Source organism: Barbus barbus (assembly GCF_936440315.1).
Source record: "Barbus barbus genome assembly, chromosome: 40".
Lineage (NCBI taxonomy): Eukaryota > Metazoa > Chordata > Actinopteri > Cypriniformes > Cyprinidae > Barbus > Barbus barbus.
Window position 1 is genome coordinate 21,578,182 of NC_136718.1, and position 17,491 is coordinate 21,595,672.

The following is a 17,491-nucleotide window of genomic DNA, read 5'->3' on the forward strand; positions in this document are numbered from 1 at the left end:
TTCAAATCTGGAGATTGACTTGGGCAATCTAAGACTTTCCATTTCTTTGCCCTTATAAATTCCTTGACTGAACTGGTAGGGTGTTTTGGGTCATTGTCCTGATGCAATATGAAGCACTTCCCAATGAATCTGGTGGCATTTTCTTGAATATTGGTTGGCAAGATAGTTTTGTACCCTTCCAAATTCATTCTGCTACTGTCATCATACATTAATTCATCAGTAAAGTTGAGAGGGCCTGTTCCAGAGGCAGCCATGCATGCCCATGCCATGACACCACCTCCACCATGCTTTACAGATGAGGCTGTATGCTTGGGATCATTTGCAGTTCCCTTTTTTCTCCACATTTTTGCTTTCCCATCACTTAGATAAAGGTTCATCTTTGTCTCATCGGTCCATAAACACAGATCCAAAACTCTTCTGGCTCTCCTTTGTGCTTTTTTGCAAACTCTAATCTTGCCTTTCTATTTTTGGTGCTGGTCAGAGGTTTGCATCTTGGTGTGTAGCATCTGTAATTCTGTGTCACCTGAGGACAGTAGATTGTCAGAGCATCACCCCAGCTTTCTGGAAGTTTTTGGTGATTTTACAGACAAGTCTTTTAGGGTTCGTTTTCATAGCTTTTTTGATTTGTCTGTCATCAACTATACTGTTGTTTTCTCAGCCGATCAGGTTGTTGCTGGTTGCTGGTGTCTCTGGTGGTTTCCAAACTCTTGATTTCTCCATGCCCTTTGTTTTTGCTAGAGCTCTAACTGACTTCCTCTTTTCTTTTAGCATCCAAATTGCTTGCTTTTCTCTCAGTCAGATCCCTTGTCTTCATCCTGGTTTGTGTGTGTCATCATCGAATGCAAGATTCAGAATACAGAAGTAATGGATATAACTGATACGTAACATTCCCTGCTTTTAATATCTGAAGAATTAATGCAACAGGACACAACTGATCATTTAGAAAGATCTGTGAGACAACTGTTCCAATACTTATGCTCTCATCAGATAGAGGGATGAATCTCTAAAAGTGCTGAACTTCTTAGCTGGTAAAACATTTATGATTATTATAATATCACATATATGAAAATATAGGCTTTTATATAACAAGCATTATATTTTTTGTATATTATTTTTGTTAATGCAAATATAGATTTTAGAGCAAAACAAAAAGCTCTCAGACGTCTATTCTCTGCTGTAACAGGACAAACGGAGGCGGTACAGCATGATGCGTTCCAACGAGTCGGCCAGTTCGGTGTTCTATCACTCTCAAGAGGAGGATGCTGGGAAGGTTTCCTCAGACGGTCAGGGGCCGCACAGGGACAATCAAGTCGGCTTGCTGTTTGACGGTTGCCAGGAAACCATGTCTGAGAGCAGTCCTATTGCCACGGAGCAAGACATTATAGGTAAAGCACAGCTCTATACAGGGTAACGTGTATAAAAATGTAGTTCATTACATCATTTTTATTTTTGGATGAACTATTCTTGATGTCTCCTGATAAAAGAGAGGTTTCTTCATGAAGTCAGCAAACATTACGATAAATTGAGATTAAAGAGAAAATGAGACAAATTCTTTTCTTTTTTTTACACAGGAACTGATATAGCCACCTCTCCGCGAAGACGTGCATACAGCACCAATCAGATTGTAGATTACAACCCCATGAAGAAGGTCTACACCCCCAGTGACCCAAGCTCAGTGGTGGGCAAAAACCCTCTTAGAAGAGCAAAAGTCCAGGAACTCATAGGACAGACACATCCTGACCACGGAGCTCAGTGGAAAATGGACTACCAGGTTGGTAAATGCTAAACCACAAGGCTCGAAACGTGCTACACAAGTATGCAAATACAGAAGCTTCTTGCTATGCAGCATTTTGTGCATCATTGCATTGCAAATTGTGTCTGAAAATTGTCTATAGCCATATGTGACCCTGGACCACAAAGCCAGTCTTAAGTCACTGGGGTATATTTGTAGCAATAGCTAAAAATACATTGTATGCGTCAAAATTATATATTTTTCTTTTATGCCAAAAAGATCATGTTCCATGAATATATTTTGTAAATTTCCTACTGTAAATATATCAAAACCTAATTTTTGATTAGTAATATGCATTTCTAAGAACTTAATTTGGACAACTTGAAAGGAGATTTTCTCAATATTTAGATTTTTTTGCACCCTCAGATTCCAGATTTTCAAATAGTTGTATTTGAATATTGAATATTTGAAATATTGTCCTATCCTAACAAACCATACATCAATGGAAAGCTTATTTATTCAGCGTTCAGATGATGTATAAATCTCAATTTTGAAAAATTGACTGGTTATGACTGGTTTTGTGGTCCAGGGTCACATATAACCTAATTTTGAGCTTTAGACTGCGTTGAAATTTTAACATAATTTGAAGTTGTTAAACTACAGGACACTACAAGCTACAAACAAAAAGTAACTAAGTACATTGGAGCTACATAGATTAATTAAATTATATTATCTAATTTAATCAGAGCTGATATTTGCAGTATGGGGTTTTGTACTAATGAACACTCAATTAGGGTGACAGTATCAGACTTGAACAGCTAAATTTACCAAACTAAAATACCTTTACATAACTCATTGGTGAAACATTGGAAACATTGGTGAATCATTTTTTTGAATCAGTTCATTAAAATGATTCTTACAAACAAACAATTTGACTGGAATGAATCAGACTTTCCTAAGCTACATATGAAATAGGACCATTTAGGATGAACTGATTCACAATGAATCAGATTTCCTAACACCACATACAGCATGAACGCGAGAGAACTGTTTAAGATTAACTTCAAAGAATCAGATTTCCCAATACCACATACAGTATGAAAAACAAAGAACCATTTAAGATGAACTGATTCACTAAAATGAATTGGATTTCCCAACACTACATACAGAGAGAGAACTGTTTAAGATGGACTGATTCATTTGAATGAATCAGATTTCCCAATAAGACATGTAGGAAAGAGAACTGTTCAGAATGAAACGATTCACTAGAATAAATCAGATTTTCCCGCATTATGAGAGAGAAAAATATTTAGGATGAACCAATTCACTAAAATGAATCAGATTTCCCAATACGACATACAGTATGAGAGAACTGTTTAAGATGGACCGTCTGATTTGAATGAATCAGATTTACCAATAGACCATGAAAGACCAAGAACCATTTAGGATGAACTAATTCACTAGAATGAATCAGATTTCCAGAGAGAGAACTGTTTAAGATGAACTGATTCGTTTGAATGAATCAGATTTTCCAATAAGACATATAGGAGAGAGAACTGTTCAGAATGAACTGATTCACTAGAATGAACCACATTTCCCAATATAAAAGAGAGAGAATCATTTAGGATGAAGTACTTCACTATAATGCATTACATTTCCCAATACCACAAATATGAGAGAAAACCTTGCAGAATGGTTTACTAGAATAGTGATTCACAAACATAATGTATAATTTTTATGAATGATAATATCTTAACATACATATCCTGAGTAAGCAATAAACATCATAACTTGGAAATAATCAGTAAACATTTGTATCTGTAATCCCCTTTGTGCATGTGTGTGTTGACACAAAGCAGACGGCTTCTATTTAGGACGTAGTTGTTTTCTTCAGAAGAAATATCTGTAGGCAGCCTTCGCCGTGCCATCTGCTATAGCCCAAGCATCTGCTATGATATGAGAAGAGCTGCATGGATTCGTCTGTCTGTTCCGAAGGCTTATTTGAACTCATTTCTGAGCTCTGTGATGAGAATGTAATTCAATCTTCTTACCGCCGCATCCACATAAATCGCACAGCCAGCGGAAAATGAATTACGGTTCCCTGGACGATTTAGCAATGGAAGAATGTGCATAAAGGAAATATGTTTTCAGTTGGACACTTTTGTGATGCGCACTCATGCGCTGAAATATAAATGCATATTTGGAATCCAGTTGGAGAAAAAAAGGTTGGCGGCCATCACAAACGACTTGCCAGTGTTTGAACAGGGCCGAAATAATGAGGCCAAAAATATCCCTGACCTACAGACAGATTAGGATGCAATCAAGACCACAACGGCGAGGTGTGCATCCTTTGTGACTGATAATGATGGCCGTACTCATTTCATGCATGACAGTTGAGCTGAGGAGACTTAAGGATGCTTGTATGCTAAAGATCTCCTAATAGACTACAGTATATTTCTAGCTCTGTTTAGAAATTGGATTGCTCAACATTTTTGGTGGCCAACCTGTAATATTTTTGTCAGGTTACCTACAATGTGCTTGAGTTATAAAATGTAATAATATTGATATTTATTATTTAAATAGTATTATATATATTATAATATATATTTATGTAATAACAACAATAACCTATTTTAACATATTTAAATAATTTACACAAATAAGTATTTATTTAATTTATATATGAATAAATTAGCAATGTTTTCATGTTAGTTGTCGCATTCTTCAACATTTTGGGTTGTCAGGTTACCTAAAAATGTGGTTTATGCGGTAAAATGAATTAAACTGGGTTTATTGTTATTTATAATTTAAATGGTATTATATAAATATTAACATATTTAAATAATATAAACAAAATATTTATTTTTAAAATATTATTTAATAAGCAATACGTTTTCCATGTTATTATTAGTATTATAATATTCTGAATATTGTCATATTTAAATTAAATGTATACAATTAAATATATATTTAAATATTAACATATTTAAATATAAACGTTTAAATATTTGTTTTAATATGATTTAATAAGTGATATGTTTTCATGTTAGTAATCACACTCCTCAACATTTTAGTCCCCTGTAACATTTTTTGCTTAATGTGCAACTTGAGTTAAACTGGTCTTCAAAATATAATAAATTAATAAAATATTTTTATTTTGCATCCAAATGCAATTTTTTTAAAAATTAACATATTTAAATAATAATCTAAAAATATTTCTTATTTAAATATCATTTAAATTTCAAGAATTTTTGGAGTAATTGCTCATTCCTCAGCATGCTGGCTGACAAAATAATGACGTGTCCTTTATTTATCACTCCTATTTCATGACATTGTTTCTCGAATTCAGTGAGTTCAGTGATACTCCGGCATTGCTGACACCCTGCCAAGAGACATATTGAACATCCAGACACTTGCGTTCGTCGTCCAGGGCACAATTAGTTCTGACAACTGTGACAAAACCCTTGATGGCCACGATAAAAATTTCCAATGTCACGCTCTTTGAAAGGAGAGAAGATATCAATAGTCCGGGGCGACACTCGGTACTGCAAGCAATTGCCCGTGGAAATCTTATCAAAAACGGAGTGAGAAATATTACAGATTAGCTACAGCAATAACAAGAGTCCTTGATTTCCCCTCAATGCATGCAATAATGACTTTATTGGTCCTTATTAGATCTTTGGCAGGCATCAATTTTTCTTGAACCAAATTCCCATTAGACCCAAGTGAACAGAGAGCCATGGCTGTAGGACCTGGCATGTTACGCCGACTCAAAGAATCATTGTGTTCATAAACTCCCTCTACATGAGGTGGAATAAATTAGATTTCCATTCATGTTGCCTTCATGCTGGAAAAGTACAATAGGAAACCTGCATGATATGTACAGGCACAGAAACACATTCAGACTTGTTAGCATTAGCACCATTACTGTGGCATTGTGATTTTTCTTTAGCTCAGGAAACAAGCAATACACATTTATAACTGTCCTAATGCCATATCCATACATTGATGGGTAAAAGATTTTGTCAGGTTACCTAAAAATGTGCTTCATATAGTACTTATAAGTTAAACTGTCAAAAAATTCTAAGTCAGAATAATAATATTATTCATTTGTATGTTTTAATATTTTAATGTTTAATACATATATATATTTTTTATTAATGTAATTATTTTTAAATATTTTTTCAGTAATGTTTCAAAATATTAACTACTAGTCAAAAGTTTGGAATAATTTTTATTTGATTTATTTTTTGATTTCTGAAGAATCGTGTGACGTTGAAGACTGAAGTAATGATTTTTTTCAAATATATTACACTTTAAAATATATTAAAATGGTAAAGAGTACTTTAAAATTGCAGTAATATTTCAACATTTTTACTGTATTTTTCATCAAATAAATGGAACCTTGCAGAGCAAAAGAGACTTCTTTCAAAAACATTTTAAAAATCTTAAATATTCAAACTTTTTGACTGGTAGTGTATATTATAGTATTATTTAAATGTTAACATTGTTAACATTTGATGTTTGAATTTATTTATTTATTTTTAAATATCATTTAAATGTTAACATTGAAATAACATTTGCATTTTAATATTATAATGAAACTGTTTATAGTTTTATTTTTAAATATATGCAAATATCATTCAAAATATGTAGCATAATATTTAATATGCCTATATTTATAATTATGTTATGAGTGATAAATGTTTGATATTATAAACCCATTTTCTGTTTGTCTTGTATTGTTGTACTTTTTTCCCAATAAATTAACTTGCTGCATTTTTATGCATAAATACACACAGCTCTCTTAAGGGGAAAGACATTCGAGTGCTCTTAAAAGATAAATATTTACCATAATCTATAACTGTGCCTGAGTTATTGCTAGATGATGATCTAAATCTTAAAAATAAATTCAAATACGTTTTAAAAAATTGCAAAAACAATTAAATATTCAATATTAGAAGATAAGTGTCTACATCAAATGTGCCATTTTGGACTAGGTAATTGAAGTACAGTGGCATTGCAGAGTGAGCAGAAGGACTAATTAACTGTTGCTCGTTTCTCCATCAGCCACAGTTGGCCAGCCTGTGTGCCACATCCTCAAGAGGATGTCCCATAACTGCTCACAAACCTCCAGGGCAGCAACCAGAGGGTCTCCAGGGGGAGTCTAAAGTGGATCAGACCCATCCCGGCCCAGTCGTGGAAGACGGCTCCAGGTCCTCAACTGACAGCCCTTCTCTAGGCAGCACCGGTGATGCAGGTTAGTCCTTTGCTGCAGTATGAGAAAAAAGACATCAATTTCTGATGCATAATAATCTTAGCGCTGCTTGGGCTCAGAGTTAAGCTGGCTTTAAACACTGTAATTTAAATACCCATAATCAGCTGCACAGTGTGGTCGAAAAGGCACTTAACATTATACAATGAGCACTGACTGAGAAACTACTCCTGAATCTGATAATCAGTTGTAGTTGTAAAATCTTCATATATAAAAAAATAAAATTAAATAAAAAATTCAGTAATGAATATGAATTTTTCTGATTTCTTACTGCTCTAAACATTTTTCATCAGCTAGATATCACTCTTTGTTGAGTGTTGTGGGGAGTAAAAACTCCACAAGCCAGTGGTGATGCTATCAGTCTGTCTGTTGAAGGTCATACTGACATTTGTCCACTACAGTATAAAAGTTGAAACTCCAAGGATTCAAACCTGGTATATGCATGGAATTTTACAGAGATCTATATAAAACAATTTTTAGATTGGAATTTTTACATTTTGAAATTTAACTGGATCATGGAAAAGTCATAGAAAAAGTCCAATGGTCAAAAAATGTGGGTAAGATAACTTGATGTTTTCCCTTTTGCTCACTGAGGCTGCATTTATTTAAGTATACAGTAAAATTTTGTGAAATGTTATTACTTTTTAAAATACCTGTTTTCAGTTTTTAATGTATTTTAAAATGTAATTTATTTCTGTGATGCAAAGCTGAATTTTCCAGTCCTTCTTCAGTGTCACATGATCCTTCAGAAATCATTCTAATTTGCTGATCTGATGCTCAAGAAACATTTTTTTCTTATCAGTATTGAAAACAGTTGTGCTAAACTGTGATACATTTTTTCAGGGTTATTTGATGAATACAAAGTTTAAAAGAACAGCATTCATTTGAAATCTTTTGTGACATTGTAAATGACTTAACTGTAATTTTTATCAATTAAAAGTGTCCTTTCTGAATAAACATATATAAATAAAATCATACTGACCCGTGCTGTACTGTAAGATGTACAGAGGTGCCAATAAATGTATATATGGTTGTAGATGAGCAGATCTGTTATTGATTTAATACTGGTGTTTAATGTACTATAAAGTTTCTCAATTCATAACTTGTAAAGCACCGCCATCAAAACACAACTTATGTAATCAATCCACAGTATTCAACAATAAATTTCAAGACTGTCAGACTTTAAATCGCCTGCTGTGAGCAATTTTCTTGTCATTATTCGTAATCCGTGGATCTCGGTTTTTATGGCGACCATCAGCTAATAGTTTTGTGCAATAAAAAAGCTATTCAACCTAATTGCCTGTCAGTTACCATATTAAACAGCTACATGTTCTCAGATTCAGACATCTCACTCTTTTTCGGCACCACGAGAGTTGCATTTTTAAGGCAGAGTGTCAACCTTGAAGCAATTTCAAAACAATTTTTTAAAATCAAGGGGTATTCACCCAAAAATGAAAATTCGGTCATTAATTACTCACCCTCATGTCGTTCCAAACCTCACCGTAAGAACTTGTTCATCTTCAGGACACAAATTGAGATATTTTTGATGAAATCCAAGAGCTTTCTGATCAAGATCAAGGTTTGTGAAAAAGTATTCTCGCAGATGATGTCACATGGACTATTTTAACGATGTCCTTACCTTTCTGGGCCTTGAACGTGGTAGTTGCGTTGCTGTCTATGCAGGATCAGAAAGCTCTTGGATTTCATCAAAAATATCTTAATTTGTGTTCCGAAGATGAATGAATGTCTTACGGGTTTGGAACGACATGAGGGTGAGTAATTAATGACAGAATTTTCATTTTTGGGTGAACTATCACTTTAAGGCTTTTTGGGCCCCTCTAGCTGTTTTTTTAAGCATGGACATGTCCTAAAAATGACATGTCAACAAAAGCTGTTGTACCTTAGGTATACAGGGTTCCTTTAAGCAACCCAACAACTAGTTGATTTCAAAAATATCAAACTTTTACAGTTTAAAAAAAAAAAAGTGCTCTGCATTTTACCCATCTAAAGTGCACACACAGCAGTGAACACACACACACACACCGTGAACACACACCCGGAGCAGTGGGCAGCCATTTATGCTGTGGCACCCGGGGAGCAGTTGGGGGTTCGTTGCCTTTCTCAAGGGCACCTCAGTCGTGGCATTGAGGGTGGAGAGAACGCTGGACATTCACTCCTCCCACCTACAATCCCTGCCGGCCTGAGACTCGAACTCGCAACCTTTTTGGATTACGAGTCCGACTCTCTAACCATTAGGCCACGACTTCCCCACTCTTACGCACTCAGCCAACTGGTTTCTGATGTTTTCAGCAGGAAAAGCATCTGTTAATACTCTGAATGTTATGTTTACCTTCTGTGCGTTTTCGAACAGATGGCTACACGCATCAGCTTTGCGAAGTCGAAACGCCCCAGGATCCTCACGTGCCAGAATTCAAGGCCAGTCACGGAAAAGGAGATTGCAAAGCGGTCATATCAGGACTGCTGTGCGGGAAGCCCATGAGATGGGAGGTGGCCTTTGACATCCAGCCTTACCTGAAAGGCCGAGAGCGGGAGGAGAAAGTTCACGAGGACCTGTGGAACGAAACTTTCCATCACCTGGCGGGACTCTCCATTATTCAAGACTTTGAACACATGGCGGAAAAACAGTATGAGATTGAGCATGGTAAGGTCGAATGACCAAATATTAAAACATCCAACTTGCTTGTATATCTGACCAAATCCCTCTATATCATTTCTTGTAGGTTCTAGGAGACGGTACCAGCTTTACGCCATCCACACGAGCAAAGCCTGCAACATCTTGAGCAAATACACAGCGTTTGTGCCTATCGATCTGGACAGCAATGAATATTTACCCACCTGCATTGAGTACAGCCATCCCGGTAGGTCATTCTTATAATTCATCTGAGCTCACAGGGCCTGGCAGTTGCAATCATTACGCCAAAGACACTCTTCTCAGGAAGAAGAAAACAAGGAGGAGCACAGGGAAACAGATGAAGCAGTCGCTCCTGGCTTAAGAACACAATTAGATTATTGTAATGACTCCTTGTGTATTTGTTTATCTCCAGGGGAGGATCATAAACAAAGTTCGCACTGCAGTTCTCGTTCCGGCAGCAGGAAGAACCGTGGTTACTCTGTGGGTCTGGGTCGCTCGCAATCAGGAGGTTTGCCTGGATCATAAAAGACTTGATTTTTATATAGCATGAAAAAGACTAATGCGTGGTTTGATTTCACTTATTCTTTCATTTCTTCTGGCTTTGAGTCTATGGCTGTCCCTAGAAACATTTGGTAAAAAGTTATGAAATTTGGCACACTTATTGAGGAGAGTGTCAACTTTTATCATACCCAATTTTAAACTCTCTAGTGCCACCAACAGGTCACCGTTTGAATATTTTATTTTAAAACTAACAACCAGTCGTTAGACTTTGAGTCAGACAATCTTGAAACTAAAGACTTCTGATATATGAAACTGCTAAATGCATTAACATATTTGATGGCGAGGATGCCAAACAGGAAGTGAGATTTAGTTTTCAAATACTTTGGTCTATTGAATGCATTGGGTGGCAATGACATGTTGATTAAATGTTGGTCAAAATACACACTATACTGCTTATAAGTCTGGGGTCAGTAAATTGTTTAAAAATAAAATAATATTTTTATTCAGTAAGGATCCATTGAATTGGTCAAAAGTGACAGTAAAGACATTTATAATGCTACAAAATATCTCTATTACAAATAAATGCTGTTCTTTTGACATAAATGTAAAACTACTTTTACTAAAACCAGCAGGGGTGCTATGACCAAACAAACATAGTGCATGTTACTGTAAAATTTTCAGCTCAGACCCATTTACAAATGCACTTAGATGTGATTCCTTAATGCTAGTTCAGATAAAAGCTTTCATTCCAAACTGATGTCAAAGGACTTGTGTCTATGCTTCTTTGCTCTATAGACGTAGACGATTCATCCCAATCCCCCTGCAAAACACCCTCATCCTCCATCTGGGAACGATGTAGCTCTTCTGAAGGTACTTTTCTCTAACTGTCTGCATTCACTTGGTTACTTCAGTTATTTACAGTCTTGCAGGTGTTCAAGCATGTCAAACAAACACAGCAGCATTAATCACTCAAGTTTGTAGCTGCTGAATTCATTAATTAGATTTGACCTAGAGGAGCACAGGCGAGTTTATTGAGTGCTCTTTGCCTTGGAGTACAATGCATTTGTTTGTTTGTGTGTGTGCTGGGCCATAGAAATTATCAGAAACCAACCTTCTCTCTCTCTTTCAGCCTCTCAAAGGAGTCCTTCGGTGACCTCCGACCACTCGCAGAGATCAGTCGAGAGCCTTTTCTCCGCCAGGTGGGTGTACAAAGACGGAACGAGATGGGGGAAAGCGCAAACAACGTCCACAAATCAAGTTACACTATTAAAAACACTGTAATTCACAGAACACAAATGAATAATTCAGCAGTTTGCATCGCTCCTGTGCCATTGTTTTAAATCATGAGTCAAATTTGCATTTTGATTGCTTTTGGTAGTCTGTTGGGTGCATGTAATGAGTTCAACTCTCAGAGAAGACAGACATTCATTAGTCATTAAAAAAATTAAAGACAGGAGATGCATAGACTTACAATACGACGAATTTGTGCAGGAATTCAAGCTATTTTGTTGTGAAGGACGTAATGCTTCATGAATCAGTGTGACCATTATCTTCTGGCAAGTGTTTACTCTCTGGACATCAAAGGTTTTGCTATTAGCATTTTCCTTTTTAAAAAATTAGTCTAAACTTCTTGAGTTTAAGTGAATGTATGAAGTGAGGGATACTCCAGCCACAACCACTCAGTTTCCATTTTAATTAGCGCTTAGCTTTAAGAAAGACTGACATCATATGCAGAGGGTGAATACTATATCACAGAATACTGCTAGCTCATGAATATTAATGAATATTAATTTGGACATGCACCAGTGGCTTTACATGATATAAATAAGTAGTTTATGCAATGTATTAATCTTTGATAACTAATTTGTTCAAATCCGGCCTGGATTATATCCTAATCTTAATCAAATTTCTATATTTTAATAGCATAAAACCAAAATGTAAAACAAAAGATAGATGGTACTCCAGACACCAAAATAAACACTTCCTTTTCGTGTCTGGAATCTCTTTCACAGTTTTACCTCTCGCTGTCACTTGAAATGTCAGCCAAACAAATGACCAAAACGTGCAGAGCGGCGCTATCAGGGATGTGTACACACCTCGCAAATTAAAGGATGTGAAGGGGCAGATTTCACCTAGAAAAAGCACTTTAGACATGTCTGTGCATTTAATGACGACAGTGAGGTACTGGAGTAAAAGGTGTTGTTTCTTTTTGCCTCCAGCAAGCTGAGCCTGAGCAGGACACGTCTCCTGACGAAAGCCGCCAGGGGCTTCATGAGCCGGTCACAAAGCAAAATCAGCAACTCAGTGGGAGAGAGCGAAAATGACAACAAGGACTACATCCCTCTGGTTTCTGTCGCCATATTCTGCTTTAAGGATGCTGATGCTCTGTGGTTTCAGTAGCACATACATTTGAAGTCACCATGAAATTGAAATAGCCCCTATTAACTTGTTTGATGCAAGTTTTATTTATATATATATATATATATATATATATATATATATATATAACTTGTATGTATGTGTGTGTGTGTGTGTGTGTGTGTGTATATACTGTATATATATATATATATATATATATATATACACACACTCACCGGCCACTTTATTAGGTACACCTGTTCAATTGCTTGGTAACACAAATTGCTAATCAGCCAATCACATGGCAGCAACTCAATGCATTTAGGCATCTAGATGTGGTGAAAACGACTTGCTGAAGTTGAAACCGAGCATCGGAATGGGGAAAGGGGATTTAAGTGACTTTGAACTTGGAATGGTTGTTGGTGCCAGACGGGCCGGTCTGAGTATTTCAAAAACTGCTGATCTCCTGGGATTTTCACGCACAACCATCTCTAGGGTTTACAGAGAATGGTCCGAAAACGAGAATATATCCAGTGAGCGGCAGCTGTGTGGACGAAAATGTCTTGTTGATGTCAGAGGTCAGAGGAGAATGGGCAGACTGGTTAGAGATGATAGAAAGGCAACAGTAACTCAAATAACCACTCGTTACAACCAAGGTATGCAGAATACCATCTCTGAACGCACAACACGCCAAACCCTGAAGCAGATGGGCTACAGCAGCAGAAGACCACACTGGGTGCCGTTCCTGTCAGCTAAGAACGGGAAACGGAGGCTACAATTCGCACAGGCTCACCAAAATTGGACAATAGAAGATTGGAAAAACGTTGCCTGGTCTGATGAGTCTTGATTTCTGCTGCAACATTCAGATGGTAGGGTCAGAATTTGGCGTAAAGAACATGAAAGCATGGATCCTGCCTTGTCTCAGTGGTTCAGGCTGCTGGTGGTGGTGGTGTAATGGTGTGGGGGATATTTTCTTGGCACACTTTGGGCCCCTTAGTACCAATTGAGCATCGTTTAAACGCCACATCCTACCTGAGTATTGTTGCTGACCATGTCCATCCCTTTATGACTACAGTGTACCCATCTTCTGATGGCAACTTCCAGCAGGATAATGCACCATGTCACAAAGCTCAAATCATCTCAGACTGGGTTCTTGACCATGACAATGAGTTCAGTTTACTCAAATGGCCTCCACAGTCACCAGATCTCAATCCAATAGAGCACCTTTGGGATGTGGTGGAACAGGAGATTCACATCATGGATGTGCAGCCGACAAATCTGCAGCAACTGCGTGATGCTATCATGTCAATATGAACCAAAATCTCTGAGGAATGTTTCCAACACCTTGTTGAATCTATGCCACAAAGAATTAAGGCATTTCTGAAGGCAAAAGGGGGTCCAACCCGGTACTAGCAAGGTGTACCTAATAAAGTGGCCAGTGAGTGTGTGTGTATATATATATATACACTAAATTCTCAATTGAATATAGATTAATCCTTAAAGCTACAGTCATGGCCAAAAATATTGGCACCCTTGGTAAATATCATCAAAGAAGGCTGTGAAAATTAATCTTCATTGTTAATCTTTTGATCTTTTATTTAAAAAATTCACAAAAATCTAACCTTTATTATAATAAGAATTTAAAATGGGGGGGGGGGGGGTATCATTATGAAATAAATGTTTTTTTCTCAAATACACGTTGGACACAATTATTAGCACCCCTAGAAATTCTTATGAGTAAAATATCTCTGAAGTATATTCCCATTCATATTCACAATTTTGAGCAATCCAGGGTGATTATGAACATTAAATTATCCAGCAATAGCTTCCTGTTTCACAGAAATATAAATGGGAGGGAAAACAAAACCCAAATTCCCTTAATCATCCATCACAATGAGAAAAACCAAAGAATATATTTCTGTTGTGTAACAAAAGATAATTGAGCTTCACAAATTAGTGAAGCGGCTTAAAGAAAAGAGCTAGAGCAGTGAAAATTACCATTTCCACCATCAGGGCAATAATTAAGAATTTCCAATCAACATAAAATGTTACGAAACTGCCTGGAAGAGGACGTGTGCCTATATCGTCCTAATGCACTGTGAGAAGGAGAGTTTGAGTGGCTAAAGACTCTCCAAGGACCACATCTGGAGAATTGCAGAAAATAGTTGAGTTTCAGGGTCAGAAAACCTTTTTTAAAAATAGTCAAACAGCACCTACATCACCACATGTTGTTTGGGAGGGTTTCAAGAAAAATTCTCCTAGCTCATCCAAAAACGACTGGAACTTCAAATGGGACTGGCGTCTATGGTCAGATGAAACTAAAAAATGAGCTTTTTAGCAGCAAACACTCAAGATGGGTTTGGTGAACACAGGGATAAAAAGTACCCAATGTGTACAATGAAATATACTGCTGTGTTGATGTTGTGGGCCTATATTTCTGCTGGAGATCCTGGACATCTTGTTTAGACACATGGCATCAAGGATTCTATCAAATACCAACAGATATCAAAAAGTGACTGACTCTGTTAGAAATCTTATAATGGGCCATGTTTGGATCTTCCAACCGTACAATAATCCAAACACAAACCTCAAAAGCAACACAAAAATGGGTCACTGAGCACAAAACCAAGCTTCTGCTGGCCATTCCAGTCCTCTGACCTGAACTCTGTAGAAAATGAGTGAGGTGAACTGAAGAGAAGAAGCACCAACATGGAGCTGTGAATCTAAAGGATCTGGAGTGATTATGGATGAAGGAATGGTCTCTGATCTCTTGTCAGGTGTTTTCTAACCTCATCAGACATTATAGGAGAAAATTTAGAGCTGTTAAACTGGCAAATGGAGGTTTCAAAAAGTATTGAATAAAAGGGTGCCGTTAATTGTGGCCAATGTGTATTAGAGAAAAACATTTATTTCTTAATGATAATTCCCTCCATTTTAAATTCTTATTATCCAATGAAAGGTTAGATTTATGTGAATATTTTAAATAAAAGATCAAAAGGATTAACAATGCAGATTAATTTTCACAGCTGCCTTTGATCATATTTACCAAGGGTGCCGATATTTTTGGCCATGACTGTACAACAGTTATTGATTTCCCATTTTTTCATTTGTTCTTTGATTTATAGACATCACAGCAACTGGGTTATTAGGTTGTTTGGCTGCTATTACTTTAAGAGCTGCTGCTGCTAAACTTGATGCAGATCTGACATGCATTGTATTTTCTCAGAGCGAGCGGATAATTAGCCTAATTAACACGAGAGGAGCAAAGTCATCCATCAACCCAATTAACAAGATAAGAGCTGTATACACAACAGACTTACCTCTCTTCCTTGACAGTTTTCCAGCATCCCTCCACCACCCCATCTCCTCACAACTATTCCTTTCCTAACAAGTGGGGGGTGGGGGGGTGGGGGGGGGGGGTACTTTGGGAGACCTCCCCTCGCCTGCGTTGACATGCTAATATATATATATATATATATACATACATACTGTATATGTGTGTATATTATTAATTAAATGTAATAATTTTATTATATTTACATTGTGTATTTATATATATATTTAGAAATTCATATTAAATATGTAGTTATATACATATAGTAAATGAGTTTCATGTTGACTTCAAAAGGTCAGCATAACAAAATGCCTGACAAACTTCAACTAGTAATGACGTCATTGCGTGTATTGCATCCACTTGCCTCATAACCTATAAATAGCCGGTCAATACTCACACCACACACAAAGGCAGTCTTCTTTACGTATAGTGAGATCTGTTGACATTTAACAAGCACCAATCAATATCCCATGATCGCTAAGTCTGGTTAAATGAGATATACTATTTGAGTAGACTATATGGGTCATGGCAATTACTCAAAGTAAACTGTTATGAGGCGTAACAAAATCAGTAGAGCGTATTTTTAAGGCTAATGTAATTGACCATGCCTAAAGACCTTAAATGGCTCATTGAAGTTCCGTCTCTGAGCTTGTTTATATGTTTAAGCACTGATTAAGTAGACATTATGGCTTCTACTTCCTGTTGCAGGTGTCATTGCAGCTGTCCTGTGGGGCGTTCATGTTGGACAGTGCCTTGTGTGACGCCATCAACGTGCCCATGGACAAGCTGAAGTGGACGTCGCCCTTCACAAGCCACAGAATTAGCCTTACCCACGTGTCCCACTCCGGCTCCCGCCGCTCCGAAAGTCTGGAGGTCCACCATGGCGCCTCGCCTCCTCCAAAAGACTCAGACTTGAACTCTGAATGCGATGAGTTGGTGTGCCGCACATCTTCATCCTCATTCCAGGCCCGAAGCCCTCGGATGGAGGGCGAGCCCTCGCTGCTGAGCGGTTTCTCATCGATGTCAACTGAAGCCCCGCCATCACCTATCAGCTCTTTGTACGACAGCGGACGGGGGTCTGAGTCTGAAATCGCGGAGATGCCCCTGCCAGGTTCTCTGGGGATCCTCCAAAGGGCTGTGCAAGACCCCGAGGGGATGGTGTGGGCGACCGCGGTTGCTCTGGCCTGGCTGGAACACAGTTCGGCCAGTTATTTCATCGAGTGGGAGCTAATCGCCGCCAAGGCCAGCATGTGGCTAGATGAACAGATCGTCCCAGAGGGCCGAGACCTGGCGTCGGTCAAAGCTGCGGCCAATCAGCTCTTCATCATCCTCAGACACTGGGACGAGAACCTGCAGCTCAACATGCTCTGCTACAACCCCAACAGTGTGTGAGGCCTGTTAGGGTAGGGACGAAATTTCAAACTATGCGAAACGAGGGTTTTACTCGCCTAGAATTGTTTTAATGTTTATTCTGTGAGTTTCATTTTAGTTTTATGAATAGAAATCGTACCAGTATTTCATCCGAAGGCCAGAAACATACTCTGCACAGGTACGTAGACGCCAATGTATTGTACTGTCTCCTATTGAAAAAATATTACAGGAAGTTAAAAAATTACTCCGTTGTGAGGAAAGTTGCAA

General features: G+C 37.5%; 1 protein-coding gene across 1 annotated transcript in view; it reads left to right on the forward strand.

Annotated features, from left to right (window-relative positions):
• The window catches only part of LOC306860023 (von Willebrand factor A domain-containing protein 5B1-like), a gene marked incomplete at both ends in the record, with an annotated part of 36,424 nt that extends 19,179 nt beyond the window's left edge, over positions 1 to 17,245 (forward strand). The window contains 10 exons of the mRNA XM_079401542.1: positions 1,184 to 1,385; positions 1,572 to 1,771; positions 6,803 to 6,992; positions 9,379 to 9,669; positions 9,749 to 9,886; positions 10,073 to 10,168; positions 10,957 to 11,031; positions 11,291 to 11,360; positions 12,381 to 12,507; positions 16,562 to 17,245. Coding sequence (XP_079257668.1) covers positions 1,184 to 1,385; positions 1,572 to 1,771; positions 6,803 to 6,992; positions 9,379 to 9,669; positions 9,749 to 9,886; positions 10,073 to 10,168; positions 10,957 to 11,031; positions 11,291 to 11,360; positions 12,381 to 12,507; positions 16,562 to 17,245 — 2,073 coding nt within the window. The remainder of the gene's footprint in view (positions 1 to 1,183; positions 1,386 to 1,571; positions 1,772 to 6,802; positions 6,993 to 9,378; positions 9,670 to 9,748; positions 9,887 to 10,072; positions 10,169 to 10,956; positions 11,032 to 11,290; positions 11,361 to 12,380; positions 12,508 to 16,561) is intronic.
• Between the last annotated feature and the right edge of the window lie 246 nt (positions 17,246 to 17,491).